General features: G+C 34.8%; 1 protein-coding gene across 2 annotated transcripts in view; it reads left to right on the top strand.

Moving 5' to 3' along the window:
• The window catches only part of Rab3-GAP (Rab3 GTPase activating protein), a 732,105-nt gene that overhangs the window by 128,476 nt on the left and 585,783 nt on the right, over positions 1–17,846 (top strand). For both annotated transcript variants that reach the window (XM_090399255.1, XM_090399256.1), the window contains one exon: positions 337–438. In XM_090399255.1, the coding sequence (XP_090255381.1) occupies positions 337–438 (102 nt within the window). The remainder of the gene's footprint in view (positions 1–336; positions 439–17,846) is intronic.

Raw genomic sequence — 17,846 nt, forward strand, 5'->3', positions numbered from 1 at the left:
CTTGAGACACCTCTTTAATATATTCTTATATGTTCTATATTAAAATGATGAATACTGAAGAAACTCTCCTTTTTTCTCTCTCTCTCTCTCTGTGTGTGTGTGTGTGTGTGTTTTATCTAATGCTATATATATATATATAGCATTAGATAAGTGGTTCTGTTTTACTCATTTTAACTATTCATATTTTGATACAGGATAGAGCTGCTTATCTCTAATTAGCTTTTGTTTACATTATGTACTGTTTACATTTTTTTTTAGAATAAGTATTAATTTCATCCTTATTTTATTTAAAGCAGAACATCATGTACTATTCACATCTTCTTTTCATTATTCTAGAAAGCGAAACTGCTGTTATCTCAACTTTTACATGAAGATCCTGTTACACAAATACGATGTCAAACACACATTTCATCAGATTTAGGAGGATTCTCCGAACAAGTAAATATTATTCTTGTCAAAACTTTTATACTTTATTTTTATATAAATTAGAATGGAAATCAATTCTATTATTTAATTAGTATGGAAATTATATAAGAAATTGTAAAAAAAAAAAAAGTGGTTTATTCTTAACAAACCTCTAGTTATTTTAGCGTGTCCAGAAAATTGATCGCCAACAATTCATTGTGGGGAAAATTCTTCGCAGATATATGTGAAAAAAAAAAAAAGAAGAAATATTTCCCATATAAGAAATATTTAAAAAAATATTTACTAAAATAGAGAGCAAAAGGCTTCACCTCAGCGATGCAAAATTATATAAATTATGTATATTATTTCTGGGAAAACTCCCATGTTACTCCTCTTAATAAACTATTATAATTACTGCTATTTTGCCTGCTTCAGTTTAGGAGTGCCCCTGTTTAAATGTCATTGGCTATTTACCCATGGATTCTTAAGGCAATGTAGATGTAAATTTACCAAAAAGTATATGTAGCATAAGAAATAGAAATTTACACATACCTTTTTCTGGGTGTTGCGGCTTTCCTCTTTCTGCAATGTCGAAAAACTACTGAGTGTGTCGGGGGGGGGGTAGGCAATTTGGGAGAATTAAGTTAGAAAAACCCGTTTTTTTTTCCGTAATATATATAAACATATATATTATATTATATAGGGTGGGGAAAAGGTGAAAGAGTTGATTTTTTAAAATAGGGAGGGGGGAAGAGGAAAGGTGGTTGACGTGGTGCGGTGTGTTTTGACTATTCTTGGTCGTCATCTGAACGCATTGGGAAAGTGGATGCTACGTCGGGTCAGGTCAGGTAGGTGCCTCTACTTTTGAAGTGTTTGTGTTGTCGCCTATTGGTCGGGGTTGTGACCTCAATTTTATGTTGTGAAGCTTCCAAACCTCGGAGATTATGTAGGGCCTGTGTACGTTGATAGAGTTCGCATCACACTTAATAGCTATTGTTTCCGATATTCTGAGCATTGTTTCATTGTCTTGTCTGTCTACTATGATGGCCTTGTCGATCTGCGGGGTATGTTTTTGTTCAAGGGCGTGAACAGCTATTTCCGTTTTTCCTGTGCTTTGTATTCGATTACGCAAACAATATAAGATAACTACACAAACAGATAACTATGCAAAAAACCTCCAAAACAACCCAAGTACCAAAACGAACTTCCCTACACAAAAAATTATCAAACTACCATACACCCAAAACACATACAAAGCATATAAATACATCTTCAAACACACTGACTACAAACTTGTATTCACCACAAACCAAAAACTAGCAAACCTCCTAAAATCCACCAAACCCCACACACGGAAAGAAATATTTGAACAGCACAATGTAGTCTATAAATATCCCTGCCAACAAGACTGTGACATCACCTACACAGGTTCCACCATCAGGTCTTTATGGGCAAGACTACAAGAACACTTCTGTGACTGTAACATTCCTATTCCAGAACATTTAAACACTAAAAAACGTAACATCAAAAAGAAAAATCGAATACAAAGCACAAGAAAAACAGAAATAGCTGTTCACGCCCTTGAACAAAAACATACCCCGCAGATCGACAAGGCCATCATAGTAGACAGACAAGACAATGAAACAATGCTCAGAATATCGGAAACAATAGCTATAAAGTGTGACGCGAACTCTATCAACATACAGGCCCTACATAATCTCCGAGGTTTGGAAGCTTCACAACATAAAATTGAGGTCACAACCCCGACCAATAGACGACAACACAAACACTTCAAAAGTACAGGCACCTACCCGACCTGACATAGCATCCACTTTCCCAATGCGTTCAGATGATGACCAAGAATAGTCGAAACGGACCGCACCCCGTCAACCACCTTTCCCCTTCCCCCTCCCTATTTTAAAAAATCAACCCTTTCACCTTTTCCTCACCCTATATAATATATATGTTTATATACATTACGAAAAAAAACCCGGGTTTTTCTAACTTAATTCTCCCAAATTGCCTACTCCCCCCGACACACTCAGTAGTTTTTCGACATCGCAGAAAGAGGAAAAGCCGCAACACCCAGAAAAAGGTATGTGTAAATTTCTATTTCTTATGCTACATATACTTTTTGGTAAATTTACATCTACAATGCCTTAAGAATCCATGAGTAAATAGCCAATGACATTTAAACAGGGGCACTCCTAAACTGAAGCAGGCAAAATATCCGTAATTATAATAATTATATAAATTAAGTGGATATTAAATCCAACATCATTTCAAAGCCGAAACTGATGTTGGATTTAATATCCACTTAATTTATATAATTTTGCATTGCTGAGGTGAAGCCTTTTGGCTCTTTATTTTAGTAAATGCTTTACGCACTGACTGAGGGTTTGCTTGCAGAAATTACACCTCTCTGACGCTTTGAGTTCCTTAGTACTGAGAATTTTTGCTCTCTTGGGATTCTTCCTGTTCTCTGACGAGAACCAATGAGTTCGAAGCAGCTATCGGGCTGGTGGGACCTTGTCAAAATGGACCAATGGGAGGCAAATATACCGGTACTTTGAGCATTTGTGCTTTGTATAAGGTTCGGCTAGGGCAACTCGTAGTGAAGCCTTTTGGTGAAGTTCCTGGAAAAGAGTGGTGGCAAGTGTATTCCCACAAGCTCTCTGGTCAGTTTTCGCAAGAAACTTTTATAGTTTCTGTTTTGGTTTTGAAATGATGTTGGATTTAATATCCGCTTAATTTATTTAAGAAAATATTTCTGTTAAAAAATTTAAAAAAAATTTAAGAAATATTTTATGTATTATTTAATATTTCAGTTGTATTTAGCTTTCTGAAAATTTTTATTCTGTATAAAGTTATTAATATTCTTTCTTACTACAGGCTCTGTATATATGGAATATTAATTGTTAGAAAACTGGGATAGGATGGTTAGGAAGAAAGCGCACCATATTTAAGAATATTTAGGGATAATAGTTATATTCAACTGATATTTATAGTTAACTATTTACATATTCCTATTATTTCTATTAATTATTCTAACTATTAATGGGTAGAATAGTTATTTGGGAGAATAAAATATAATAGTTAAGGAGAAAGGGCACAGTATTTAAGAATATTTATTTTTCTAACTGTTCACTATTTTTCTGTTCTGCGCATTTAGAAACCCATCTAGGTGTGATATATTTTTTATCTTAACTAATTCTGAAGATGAGGTGTTTCAGTTATTGAATACACATGTATTTTGAATATCATTGTACTTTTCCTGCATAGTAAAGACATCTTGTACACTGCTATCATTTGCAGAGCTAGTTTAAGATCCATAGGGTGCACTTTTAAGTAATTATATTAAAGAAAATGATAATAAAATTACATAAATCTTATCATTATGTAAATCAGCATAAGCTAAATTGCCTTCTGCACCCGCAGAAAGCAATTTAGCTTATGCTAGTTTTTACCTTTTCCTCCAATACTAGTATTTTATAACACTAAGAAATTTTAAATTTCATATTTAGTCTTCTTTACTGAAAAAAAAAATATAGATTCATGCTCCCAAAGTGAAATAAGTAACTACTTCTATTGTGAAACGTTCAAAAATAAACTGTAATCAGAAATATCATGTTGTTAACAACTGACTAGATAGTGTACCATATCCCACCAATGAGCTGTGGATTCGAAACTCACAATGGGCATGGATGTTTGTAATTGATTTTAGGTAAGAGATGAATTTCTTCATCTGATGTGAGACAATAGCACTACTTATTGGAGACCTGAAGTGGCTCAAGTGGCTTCCATGTTTGGTCATGGAAGTTGAGCAGGATTTCCGAACAAGGTTAAAATGAATAAAAATTACAAAGAAACTGAAATTAGGAAACTCACCGATCAATAAATATATTACTTTCATTGTATAAGAATAAAAATATTATGAAAATGTAATTAAAATCTAAACAAATAATACATAACAAAAACCATTTTTTGTGAAATTTATCTTGCACTTCATTTACTTTTCGTATATTAGTATCAATGCAGTATAATTCCAATTTTCTAGTGAATAACGTTTTCAGGGAATTTTTTTCATGATGAATAATTCCTGCGATGAATTGTCTGCACCACAATGAATTGTCCGTGAGCCTATTGTAGTATGTGTTTATGACAAAATAATAATTTTTTTGCTAAAATTAATTTTTATTATGTTGTTAAATTTTACAATAGCCCTTAACTTAAACTGGATAGTTTTTCTGACTGAATAGCTGGTTTGAGGGTTGCTTGAAAAGTTTGGTAAATTTCCAATAGATGGTGACACAATTCGTTCATTCATACCAGTGTCAGCATGTATCATCTTTTTCATGACCCTTTGAAAAATTTTTGCCATGTGCAATGCATAGCTCTCGTTTTGCAAACATTTAAAATGACCGTGTTCACATTTTTCATAAAAATGGAGAAAAACATGCAGTGATAAAACACTTACTTGAAGAAGTGAAATGACCAAGATTGGCACACAAAAAAGTGCTCTTTCATCAAGACAATGCACCGTCCCACACATCTGCCATCGCAGAGGCAGATCAAAGCCGAGTTAGATGCAGTTCATAGGGACTCTGCACCAGCATTTTTGGATAAATGAGTTTAAAAGTGGTTCGTAAGTCCATTGAAGATGAAGTGCGCTCTGGATGCCTGACTGAGGTCACTACGAAGTAAATGATTGACAAAATCCATGGTATCGTTATGCAAGACCGCCGAGTGAAACTACCTGAGATTGCTGAGATTGTAGGCATCTCAACTGAATGGGTGTATAATATCCTGCAAAAAATTACACATGAAAGAGCTGTGTGCGCGCAATGGGTGCCACAATTGTTGACTGTCGATAAAAAATGCATGTGAAAAGACTTTTCATCGCTGTGTTTGGCAGTGTTTAATTGCCATTCACAGGAGGATTTTTTGTGTTGATTCATGACTGTAGAAAACTTGGATCCACCACTACACACCTGAGCCCAAGCAGCAGTCAAAACAGTGGACAATGCCCAGTGAAAGACCACCGAAAAAAGCAAAGACTGTTTTGTCAGCTGGGAAGGTGATGGCCATTGTTTTTTTGGGATTACCAAGGAATTATCATGATAGACGATTTGGAAAAGGTTAAGACAATAACAGGAGTCTATTATGCATCATTGTTGGATCGTTTAAAGAAGAACTGAAGAAAAAATGACCAAGATTGGCACACAAAAAGTGCTCTTTCATCAAGACAATGCACCGTCCCACACATCGGTCTTCGCAATGGCAAAATTGCAAGAATTGAGGTTTGAATTCATTCCACATCCATTATATTCTCCAGACGTGGCCCTGTGTGACTTCTTCTTCTTGTTCCCAAACTTAAAAATGTGGCTCGGTGGGAAAAAACTTTCTTCGAATTAGGATGTCATCAAGGCTGTCAGTGACTATTTTGCACAGTTTGACAAATCCTGCTTTTTAAATGGGATGAAAAAATTGGAAACTCACTGGACCAAATGTGTAGACCTTGATGGAGACTATCTTGAGAAAAAAAGGTGATTTTTTCCAAAAAAATGTGTAACTTATTTTTTTACCTAACTTTTCAAACAGCCCTCTTATCTTCTTCACAGTAAGTATGCATGTGTGAAGAGCATTGAATGTAATTAACCTGAAGTTAAACCTTTAACATTATAAACCATTATGGAAACAATGAGGCACATGGTTTAAACAGTATTTGTGGGATGATTTTTCATGGAGACTCTTTAGATAATTATTGACATAATTGAACTCATGAGTATTTACAAATCATAACTGACTTACAGACGTCGTGCAAAATTAATTCTTAGTTTGTAATGAATTACAAATGAATAATTTCATTGGGTTCTTTGACATGTCTTGAGAAGTTTTCCTCTAAATAGAGCATAGTGGCTCTTATTCCACTCCATTTAGTTTTGTTGAAAAGACATGCAGTTAGGCCTGATTTTTCCTTTTTTTTTATGATCTGTGGGTTTTTATTTTTTTTTTTTTTGCCTGATCTTAAAATTTCTTCTAGTCTAACTTGTAGTCTACTAGTTAGACTACAAAATTTAGTCTACTAGCCTAACTTGTATCCTTGCTTTAAACTGCAAAAGTAATGAATTTGATAGATTCCTGGATATTTTTTGTGAAGAATTGCTGCTGTCTTTTGGTTATCTTCAAGAGAATTCAGATGTTCCAGTGGACTGGTGAGCAACTGTGATGTTTGTTCTTTTAGTAATGCAGCAATCTTAGTAGATGTTGATAGTCTATCAACATCTATATGGAATAGCTGTGGAGTCTCTGTGGATAGATCTGTAAAATTCATTGCTTTTACAGGTTTACTGCAAGTCAGACTAATAGAAATTTTGAGTTAAGTTAAAAAAAAAAAAAAAACATCCAAGTGACATGGATCATAAAATGAATGAAGAAAGAAAAAAAAATTAGCCTTACTTTTGGGCAAAGTAGTTTTTTTTTTATGTATAGTATTTTAGTCATCCTGAACAGATTGCTTACAAACCTCTACCTCTGCAAGACTCTAATAAGATCTCTAAACACTTAAGATAGTTCATTTATGCTAGTAATCATCTGGAGTCTCAAAGAGAACAGATTATATATATGCTCTGATTACAATACATGCTGTTTTTTTTTTTTTTTTTTTTTTTTTTTCATGATGGTTTGTACTGTTAACAACTTTGTTTCAGATTTAGAAAGTATTTTAAACCTGGTTTTACTCCATTTTTCCCAAGTAAGCAAACAGACAAAATGTCAAGTTTGTGCCTGCAATTGATGAAAGACTAGCTGATCCCACAGGTAGTGCAAGACCAAGGCAACTCGTTGGTCTTGCACTACCTGTGGGATCAGCTAGTCTTTCATCAATTGCAGGCACAAACTTGACAGTTTGTCTGTTTGCTTACTTGGGAAAAATGGAGTAAATTTGTTTCAGATTAATTGCATTATTTGCTCTTTATCTGTGTTCCCTTGATGAAGCCACCAGCTGCCATGCAGCACTATTAGTCATTTAGATTAGCAACTATTATAAAATTAAATAATATAATAAAAATCCCAATTGTTGAAAAAATAAAATTTTAAACCTTTTTTCAAAATCCAATTGAAAGTGTACAAGAAAGGTATACAAAACTGTTAGAAAATAGTAGAACAAAAAGTTTTTTTTATTTTTTTTTATCTCAGAATGAGTTATGTACCTCCAGTAGCTTGGAAGTAATATTAATATTATTATTACATAACACCTCCAGGGAATCCAAAGACTTATCGAGAGAGGGTACCTACTCTACAACTCTCCATCTCCATCAATCCACCAACTGTAACTACCTTCATCATCTACACCAATGCCATCTACTGCTGACCACCACCACTAGTATTTTCACAGACAATCACAAACATTCATGCCCATAGTGGGATTCGAACCTGCAGCCTTTTGGCTGGAGAGCGGATATGCTAACCACTTGGCCAACCAGGCCGGCATGGAATACTGACAAATGACAATAATTATCACACCCTAACTTGAATGCATTTAGTGTTGGAGCACCCACTCTTGCAATGCATTCCACTCATTTACCACCTCCTCTTCTTTCTATCATTTATCCCACAGGTATCATTTTATCCACTGTTACATACTGTGACTTTAAGCAACCCCAACTGGCCTGTTGCTGAGCCTGCTGTTGGGGAGGGGGGATGTATTTTATGTCTGTAGATGTGTATCTTCACGGGGCTGGTTTGTATGTTCTGAGTATGAAAAGCTTGAGTTTCCATGTGAAAAAAAACCCTACCTTCAAATGAGATCAGCTAACTTACCTTTAGTTGAAGGAGACCAGATAAAGGTTCCTCACATCTCGGACAGGAATCGAACCCAGGTCTTTCTGACCAAAGGGCTTTGTCTATACCGACTGAGCTATGGAGGTTCTCTTTATTGTACAATGAAAACTGTGGAAAATTCATGACTAAACAAACACACGTAATAACCACAGTAATAAGTTTTAATAAGTAAATATTAAATGCAAGGCCAGATTTCTGCAGTTTGATAAGACGAATATGGTCTTGGTGTTCCGAAATGCGTTTATGAACAGATCTGCCAGTCTGTCCATAGTGAGACAATTTACAGGAGCATGGAACGTCGTACACGCCAGGTAGCATCAGAGGTGAGAGTTTGTCTTTAGGAGAAGGTAACAAGTTATAGACCTGGTTGATTGATTTGTAGGTAGTAGCAAGTTTGTATTTCTTCATAATTTTTGAAAGACGTTTGGAGATGCCTTTGACATAAGGTATGAGAATCCTATGGGTTTGTTCTTGTCTAGATCAATGTGTGGGGAAGTGACTGATGATTTTTTGAGTTGTTTTAAGATTGTATCCATTTAGTATGGCTGTATTTTTGATTATTTCCAATTCTTGGTTTAGAGATTCTTCAGAGGAGCAGAATCTGTGTGCTTTGGTTACTAATGATTTAATGATACCAAATTTTTGAGATGGATGATGAGCAGATGAATTGTGAACGTAGCGACCTGAAAATGTCGACTTGCAATAGACAGAAGTGGAGATGGAACCATCTTCTTTTCTTTGAATGTGTAAATCCAGAAAGGAGATACCCTGTGGAGATTCTTTTTCTAGCATAAATTTGATGCGAGGATGAAGAAGGTTTATTTTATCTAGAAACAGGTGTAGTTCTTGTTCAGAATTACCCCAGACAGGAAAGATGTCATCGTAGCCAAATTTTTGGTTTGGGTTTAAACGTGAAAATTTTTTCTTCAAGGTATTCTAGAAACAGGTTTGGTGATAAGGGAGACCCCATTGCTGTTCCCTCCTCTTGCTTGTAAATTTTTTCTTTCCAAGAGAAGTAACTGGACGTATTAACAAATTTGAATAATTGAACAATATCAGATGGATATTTTTGAAAATTGCAGAAAAAATTTTCACGTTTAAATCCAAACCAAAAATTTGGCGATGTTATGTCTGACGTCTTTGCTGCCTGGGGTAATTCCGAACAAGAACTACACCTGTTTCTAGATAAATAAACCTTCTTCATCCTCGCATCAAATTTATGCTAGAAAAAGAATTTCCACAGGGTATCTCCTTTCTGAATTTACACATCCAAAGAAAAGAAGATAGTTCCATCTCCACCTCTGTCTATCACAAGCCGACATTTTCAGGTCGCTACATTCACAATTATTCTGCTCCTCTGAAGAATCTCTAAACCAAGAATTGGAAATAATCAAAAATACAGCCATACTAAATGGATATAATCTTAAAACAACTCAAAAATCATCAGTCACTTCCCCACACATCAACCTAGATAAGAACAAGCCCATAGGATTCCCATACCTTATGTGAAAGGCATCTCCGAATGTCTTTCAAAAATTATGAAGAAATACAAACTTGCTACTACCTACAAACCAATCAACCAGATCTATAACTTGTCACCTTCTCCTAAAGACAAACCCTCACCTCTGATGCTACCTGCCATGTACGAGGTTCCACGCTCCTGTAAATTGTCTAACTATGGACAGACAGGCGGATCTGTTCATAAAAATTTCGGAACATCAAGACCATATCCGTCTTATTAAACCGCAGAAATCTGGCCTTGTAGAACACAGAGTTGTAAACCCAAACCATAGGATCCATTGGAAAAAGACCAAACTTCTACATAGATCTTTATATAAACATGAATGTTTATGTAAAGAAAGTGCTGAAGCCCTACTTCACAGACCAAATCTAAACCGTAATGACATTCTTGCTATTCCTAAAGTATGGGAAATTGTCATACAAAATTGTGTAAAATAATTTTTATATATGTTATCTTATTTTAATGTAGTCTTTTTTTTTTTTCCCTCCAGATATATTTTAATTTAATTCTATAACACGCTACTGCACACATTGGGATTCCATTGTTATCATGTGCCCTAACTGTATGTTATTCCTAGTATTGTTTGAATTAACTGTACTGATGATGTTCTAAGATACTTAGGATGAAATATTTACTTATTAAAACTTATTACTGTGGTTATTACATGTGTTTGTTTATTCATGGAGGCTCTCTTATTTACCACCTGTCAAAATTTCCGTTTCACTTCCTTATTCACATGATCTTTGTATAGTTTCCAGGGATCATCTTTGATTCTTGCATCCCATTAACCTGTGCAATAATTCCTTGTATTTATCTGATAGGCTCCTTCTTTCACGAACTTGTGTGTCTGTGCTATCATCCCTTCTACTCCTATCTACCAAGGCTCTGAAGACCATGTTCTCTCAATCTCTACTCATATTCAATACCTTAGAGCTTTGAGATAGTCTTAGTTATTTATCTTTTTACTCTCTGCGGTTTTCGTTATTGCCAATAAGCCAGTTGACCAGATCTGTGCACAGAAATCCAAATGAGGTGTATTTAGTACTTTATAATGGAACTATTACCTCCTTATCCATATGGCAGCATTTTTTGCATTATATTAGCAATTTTTTGGCCTTACAACTTTCACAGTGTTTCCTGAACTTCAGTTCCTATCCAACAAGATTCCCAGATACTGCACATCCACCCTAATGCAAAGTTCCTTCAATATGATAAATCTCATTTCATCTTCTCTGGTAAAAGTGCATTACTTCACACTTAGCAGCATTGAAATAATATCCTTATTCTTTAGCCCAAAGCACCAACCTATTCAAATCTCTTGTAACATCATCACATTAGAACTTTCCGATAGTGCTGTTCCTAATTTAGCATCATCAGCAAATAATTGAATAAATAACTCCTCTCAGAATATAGAAAATATAGAAAATTATACCCTACTCATTGCTTTCCTTTTTCAGGATATTGCATCCCCATACATAACTTGTTGGCTCCTTTCACTTAACCATCCTTAAAACCAAGCTACAAACGATACTCCATCTCCATCCTGTTCAATTTAATAGTAGTTTATCATGTGGTACTTAATCAAATGCTAAAGGATTTGATCAAGTACCACATGATAAACTACTGATGATTGCCACATGATAAACCACCAATCAATCAAACAAAAATGTAACGAATGGCAATTTATTGAATAAACAATTCATCTAATGACAATTTTTCGCAAATGCAACTGATCAGAAAACAATTTACCGATAATTTTTCGATGAATTCTTTCATAATTCGTTGAAAGATAAATTTTCTTGAAACTGTTGTTTTAAAGTGTTTGATAAGAATACTTAATGTCACCCAAGTGTAGACAACGTATGTAGGGATGTTATAATTATTTTGTTGTTTTTTTATAACATCATTCTGCAAACGTACCTGCTACTTCATAATGTAGACAGTGATTTATCTCTAGACAAAAAAGTTTGTTCTGTCTATTTTTTCACAACAGTTATCAGATTGAAATTAAAACTGACAAATTTGAATATAGATCTTAGCTATAAAATTTCATTAAACTTCATCCAACTAGAGCAGAATTATTAATATCATTTCGAAACTTCTTTACCGAAATGTTTTAATAAAAGTGTTCCTGTTGGCAATAAAACCGAACCACACAGACTTCTTGTGCATTTTGCAAATTCCAACGTTTGTATGTTATTGCAATATAAAATGTGGACATGTTGTCCCTTTGTAGCCTCGAATATAGTTGAACTGAATACTGGAACAGTTCCACAAATTTTTGTTAAAAGATTCAAATACCAAATCTGAGTAAAATTCATCCCATGTAACGTGTGTGTGTGTGTGTGCATGCAGACATAACCATACTAATACTACTAATAATAACGGAGCCTCTGTAGTTCAGTCGGTATAAACAAAGCCGTTTAGTTAAAAAGTCCTGAGTTCTAATCCCTTGCATGATACGAAGAATTTTTATCAGTCCTCTTCAACTGAAGGTGAGTTATCCAGTCTCAAATGGAGATGGCAGAGTTTTACTCCTGGACACTTGGACATTTCATTCCACAAACTGGTCCTCATGAACACATGTATCTATGGATATAAAACTCTTACTGGATAAAGAAAATAATGGGAAACTACCACCTTCTCTAATTATTCCCTAATAAAATAGCATTGCTATCTCACCAACCATTTGGTTGAGGAGGATAAGGGGGGGGTGAGAAATAATAATAATTAGGATTTTTTACATAATCTTTTTCAGATTATGTAAAACACATAAAATACACGAAACTGGCTGAAAGAAATGATCCCTCAAAAATAAAAAATAAAAAATTGCCACACATGTCCATCAAGGAAATATCATGCTAAGCTTCAATTTCATTACATGTTAATCCATTAAAAATGGCAGTTCTTTTTGATAAATGCACTTCTTCACATGTTTCATAGTTCATTTTTCAATGAACTGTTCAATTAATGATTTGTAGTTTTGGCAAATTGTGATTTTTCAATGAATTGTGGGTTTTCGACGAATTGTCTTTCGATAAATTGTGTTTCCGATCGATTGCCATTCGATGAATTGGTTTTTCAAGGAACTGCCTATTTGTTTATTTGGTTAATTGTTTTTTCAATAAATTGCCATTCAACAAACTATCTTTCGATTAATTTTTTTCGGTGAATTTTCTGGACACTGTCCCTATTATAAAATGTAACAAAGTTACATAAGCATGACCTCTCCTTAAGAAAACCATGCTGCTCTCTAGAAAGATTTCCATCCTCGTCAATCCACTTTTGTATTCTCTCTATCACCATAAAAATTTCAACATAACCACAGCAATCTTAGACACTTTTAGCACTTTTTTTTTAGAAACTTGTGTATATTTTGTAATATGTACATTACAAGCAAACTAATAATATTAAACTTTCTATCTTAATGTTCTTTTGTATTTCATCTATAAGAAAGTATATGATTTCAAGCCTACATGTAGAAATTCTGAACAATCAGTTTTCATTTTCTTTTTAGTAATAGTATTCATAATGAAATAGTAGCTAGTGTATCTATTCTCCAAATTGTCTTATAGAACTTTCATTTGTAATGATGTCTGCCAAGTGTAGATGTGGAATATTTTAACTATTTATCTACATCTCACTTTAATGTTTGTCTTAATTCCTTGTTGGGGTTAAGTAACTCTCTCTTATGGTTTATGTATTAGTCAGTTTATCTTGTGGGATGAACTCACTTACCAGGTCATCGGTTAGCACACATGACATCACTTTCTGCATTCTCACAGGATTATGGCAGAAGCATGTCTTCACAGGCCTCACAAGCTGCTGGGTCATAATACAATGTGGTTGACCTATTCTTTGACAATCAGATATGTCTTTTGTGTCATAATGGTTAATAGTCCAATACATGAACATCTTACTGATCCCAAGCGTTTGGAGCATGTTTAAAATAACAGGTGGCAGCATTCCAACTTTGTGAAGTGCTATTACAGCAACACAGCTCTCATAATCTCCCTACTGCATGTTAACCCATACAGCTCTCTCTCTGTCTACTAATAAATACGCAAATGTTAGCTGCACACAGCATGACTAACAGAATTGGGCTCATGCAATTCTGTGGATAGTGTGGGGTATGCAGATTTGTAACAGTATTTATGGCAAGGCTATGCAGATTCTTGTTTAGATTTTCTTTTCTATAGAATTTTCTTCAACCAACCATCCTTGATCTTGTATCTTTTGGTACTACAAACTGTGATTGGTATAAATGGCAATGAGAAGGTAGTGAAAGCTGCAATGATTTGTGGGTGGATATTGTTGAGGAATTGTAAAAAGTTGGAAAGAGCCTGTGGACTGTGTGTGCCAAATAGCAAAGACATTATCTGTATGCCATACTTTGGGCTTGAGTAGGCTGAATGAAGTGCCAACATTTTAAAGAATTCTGTGTATAAGTTAGCAGTGGGGGGTGAAAGCCCATTGCTACAGTGGTGCCAGATAGAATGACTTCTGTGTTCTTGTTTTTGTTCTCCTGATCCAAACACCTGCCTTGACCAAATAACTGAAATAATACTTACTAGAATTAAAGGCAGCATTCTTTCGTCTATACTACCCCAAACCCCCTGACCGGTCATCAATCCTTGCTTTTCTAGCAGGTGTGCCAAAGTAATGTAAAATAAAAATTTTATATCTTAAGTGACTCAACTCAAAAATTCCAGTTTCACTCTCAATTTACTGCAGCATCTGTAAAACAAAAGCACCAACCGACATTTGAAATTGCCAAAGGAAGAAAACTTGCTTCCTACTCAAATGTCATTTGAAACTTATGGCTCATTGCAAAGTTATTGAGTACAACTTCTGTCCTCTCATCAGCATGAAAGATGAATGCAAGTGGCAAAGAGTTTTTGAAAATGGTGAGGTGCTGTGAATGCAATGTATATGCTTAGAGGGAGATTGAAGATATTTATGTGGAGAGGATTAATAGGAGAGATGAGATAGTTTGGGTGTGCAAGAAGTGTGGTATACTTATGGATTATGAGATATCATTGAATGTGAGTAGTAGCGAGCAAAAGATTGTGGATGTAGCTATGGGAATAAGCAGAATTGATGGTACGCTTGAGTGCTTTAACAATAGGACAGTGGGCTGAAGTGGTGGTGAGTTGGCAACACTGATTGGTAAGGTAGCATGTGTAGATGGCAACAAGTTAGCAGCAATGAGCAGTAAAAGACTGTTTGTAGCTGGCAGTGGTGAGTAGTAAGACAACAGATGTGCAATGTAATGAAAATGTGATTAGTATAGATGGCAGTGAAAAGGTAGTTGAACAGTTGAAAGCAGAGTTGGTCAAGATGAGGCAAGAGATTAAAACATATGAGGAATGAACTGAGGAGAATTATGTATTTGCAATGAAATGCGAGCAAGAATTGGATGAAAGAGTTGAAAGAAATATCGAATGATTTGAGAGTAGTAAAGTATATGGATCTGATGATTGGAGGTATGGTGAGTGAAAGATGCACAAGGTTTGTTTTCTGGGTGATTGAAGCATTAGATAAGAGGAGTAGACAAGCAAAAGAGTTGGTGGTGACCATTGGCACAAATGATTTGATTAGTAACAATGAGAATGTAAGAATTGATGTCAGGAAACTGTTAAGGAAAGTGTAAGATAACAATGTGGTAGGTAAGGTGGTCAATGTGTTGCTCATAAACCATGATAATGATGATTTGAGAAGACAAACGAAGATTATGAATGGCATGCTAGCAGAGCCATGTCAGGAGAAGGAGTTCATTTTTACAGTTTTCTGTGCTGTACTCTGTCAGCCATTTCATGTCATCAGCCAGGACCAACTTTTCATAAAGCCATACTGACCACCATATGATTACCACGTTTATCCACCTATTCCTAAATTCTACCGTTAACCAATACAATGATGATAATCACTTGTAATTTGCTACTTCTGTCTTGGAGCCTTCTTTATGTAATGGAACTATCTTGCTCTCTTTCTATCCCATTGGAACCTTGCCAGATCTAAATATTTAACTTACACTGAAATCAAATACACAAGTCCTTAAGTAAATAAATAAAGTGAATACACGAAAATAAGGGAGAGCATGTGCCAGCATTGTATTTTAAGCCTATAACTAATTTTATGTTATACTAGATATAATAAAATATTTAAATACATCTACATATAAAAATTGGCTTTATGTTGATATTTCTGGAATAAACTACTTATAGACAGGAAGCCTAGAATTACTATGCCTTCCAGAACAAGGACAGTCATGTGCATTGAAGGCAACAGCGTTACTCCTTTATATGGTGATGTTTCATGATTATTGCTGATGGGCAAATAGGGTATTGTACCAAAATTTATGTAAAATTACACCATCCTTTCTGATAACAGTTCAACAGGTTTTGTAGTATGGAAACTACTAGGAACAATGTGATTTAAACTGGAATCTATAATCTGTGTAATGACTTCGCTTTTTAACACCTGATGAAATCATCTTCATCTAAGGCATGTTGAACTAGTCCACTTTTTGATTGTCCATACTGAATTATTTTTTTTTGTTCTTTTCTTCTGGTGATGGTGGTCCTTCCTGTTTGTCCAAAGTTGGAGAGTTTTTTATTTATTTTTATTTTTAAGGAGTTTAGTGATGGTTTTTTTTTTTTTTGTAACCATTTTATTCAAAAAGTGTAAGTGGAGCCTCTTGTTCCAGATGCAGTGCCTCTTCTGAGGATAAAATTTACTTTGCCCTGGAGGCTGAGGTTTTGAAAATTCCTGCTCACCATCCTGCCCAAAAAATTAAAAATATTTGAGCAGGATAATGATGTGAAGTGATACATAAGTATTTGCATGTGTGTGTGTGGGCTTCTGATAGACTGAACAAGTGAGAGGCCCAATCGGTTGCCTTGTAACTAAGATGTCCAAAAAGACTAGAGCCTCTTCTTTTTCCTCTTCAACAGTAAAAGTGATTTGTGGGTGGATATTGTTGAGAAATTGTAAAAAGTTGGAAAGAGCCTGTTGGCAATGTGTGCCAAATAGCAAAGACATTATTTGTATACCATACTTTGGGCTTGAGTAGGCTGAATGAAGTGCCAACATTTTAAAGAATTCCATGTATAAGTTAGCAGTGGGGATGAAAGCCCATTGCTACACCTTCAGTTTACTTAAAGAGCTGGTTATTCCAGCTAAAATATCCTGATTTAACTAGTGCTTAAAGAGTATGCAAACATGTGCTACAAAACCCATTGAACACTAACAGAAATGATAGTATAATTCTATCTTAATTTTGGTACACAACCCTATCCATTTCTCAGCAATAATCATGAAACATCACTGTTGTGTTCCATGCATCTGTCTCTCCTTGTTCTGGAAGTCATTGTAATTCTAGCCTCTGCTGAACTGTAACACAAAGACATTTTAAAAATGTCTTTGAAAATGCTAGCTTGAGCTGGCATTATCAAAGGCACCCTTGTATAACGCAGTGTTGATATAACATGGTCTACAAATTGTAGTAACCCTTGTTCAACGTGGTACTTATGCGATGTGGTTTCAATAATAAAAAACATGGTCTATAAATTGTAGTAACCTTTATATTTTTCACATCGTGACTTAAAAATCCAATTTTATCTCCATTAAATTTACGTCTGCCCGTATCGCGCATGTAGTCATCAGTAGCGAATTTATATTAGGGAAAGTACCCTTTAGCACACACACACACATATGTCAATTGTTTACTGTATAAAGTGTTTATTGTTGAAAATTCTCTTCATTTTCTCCAGGAAAGCAGATTAAAAATCATAAGTGTGTTAATCTCAAATTAAGCACTTTATTTTCTGGTGAGTTACATTCCATATGTAATGCTTTTTTAAGTAAAAATTTTATTTTTATAGTAATCGCCACTTAGAGGGATTTTGCAACATGGTTGAAAATGAAATTAGTGACTTAATTGATGGGTTATTAGATTTAAATGAGGAGAAACTGGTACAATTAATAGATGACATCGAACCAAATGGCGGGGAAATTCTGCCGAAGAGTCTGATTATGATGAATCCGTTAAAGAATTCAGTTTAAAGAAATTAGC

The sequence above is a fragment of the Typopeltis vanoorti genome, chromosome 10, assembly GCF_054136105.1.
Source record: "Typopeltis vanoorti isolate ZY-2024b chromosome 10, IOZ_Tvanoo_1.0, whole genome shotgun sequence".
Taxonomy (NCBI): Eukaryota; Metazoa; Arthropoda; class Arachnida; order Uropygi; family Thelyphonidae; genus Typopeltis; species Typopeltis vanoorti.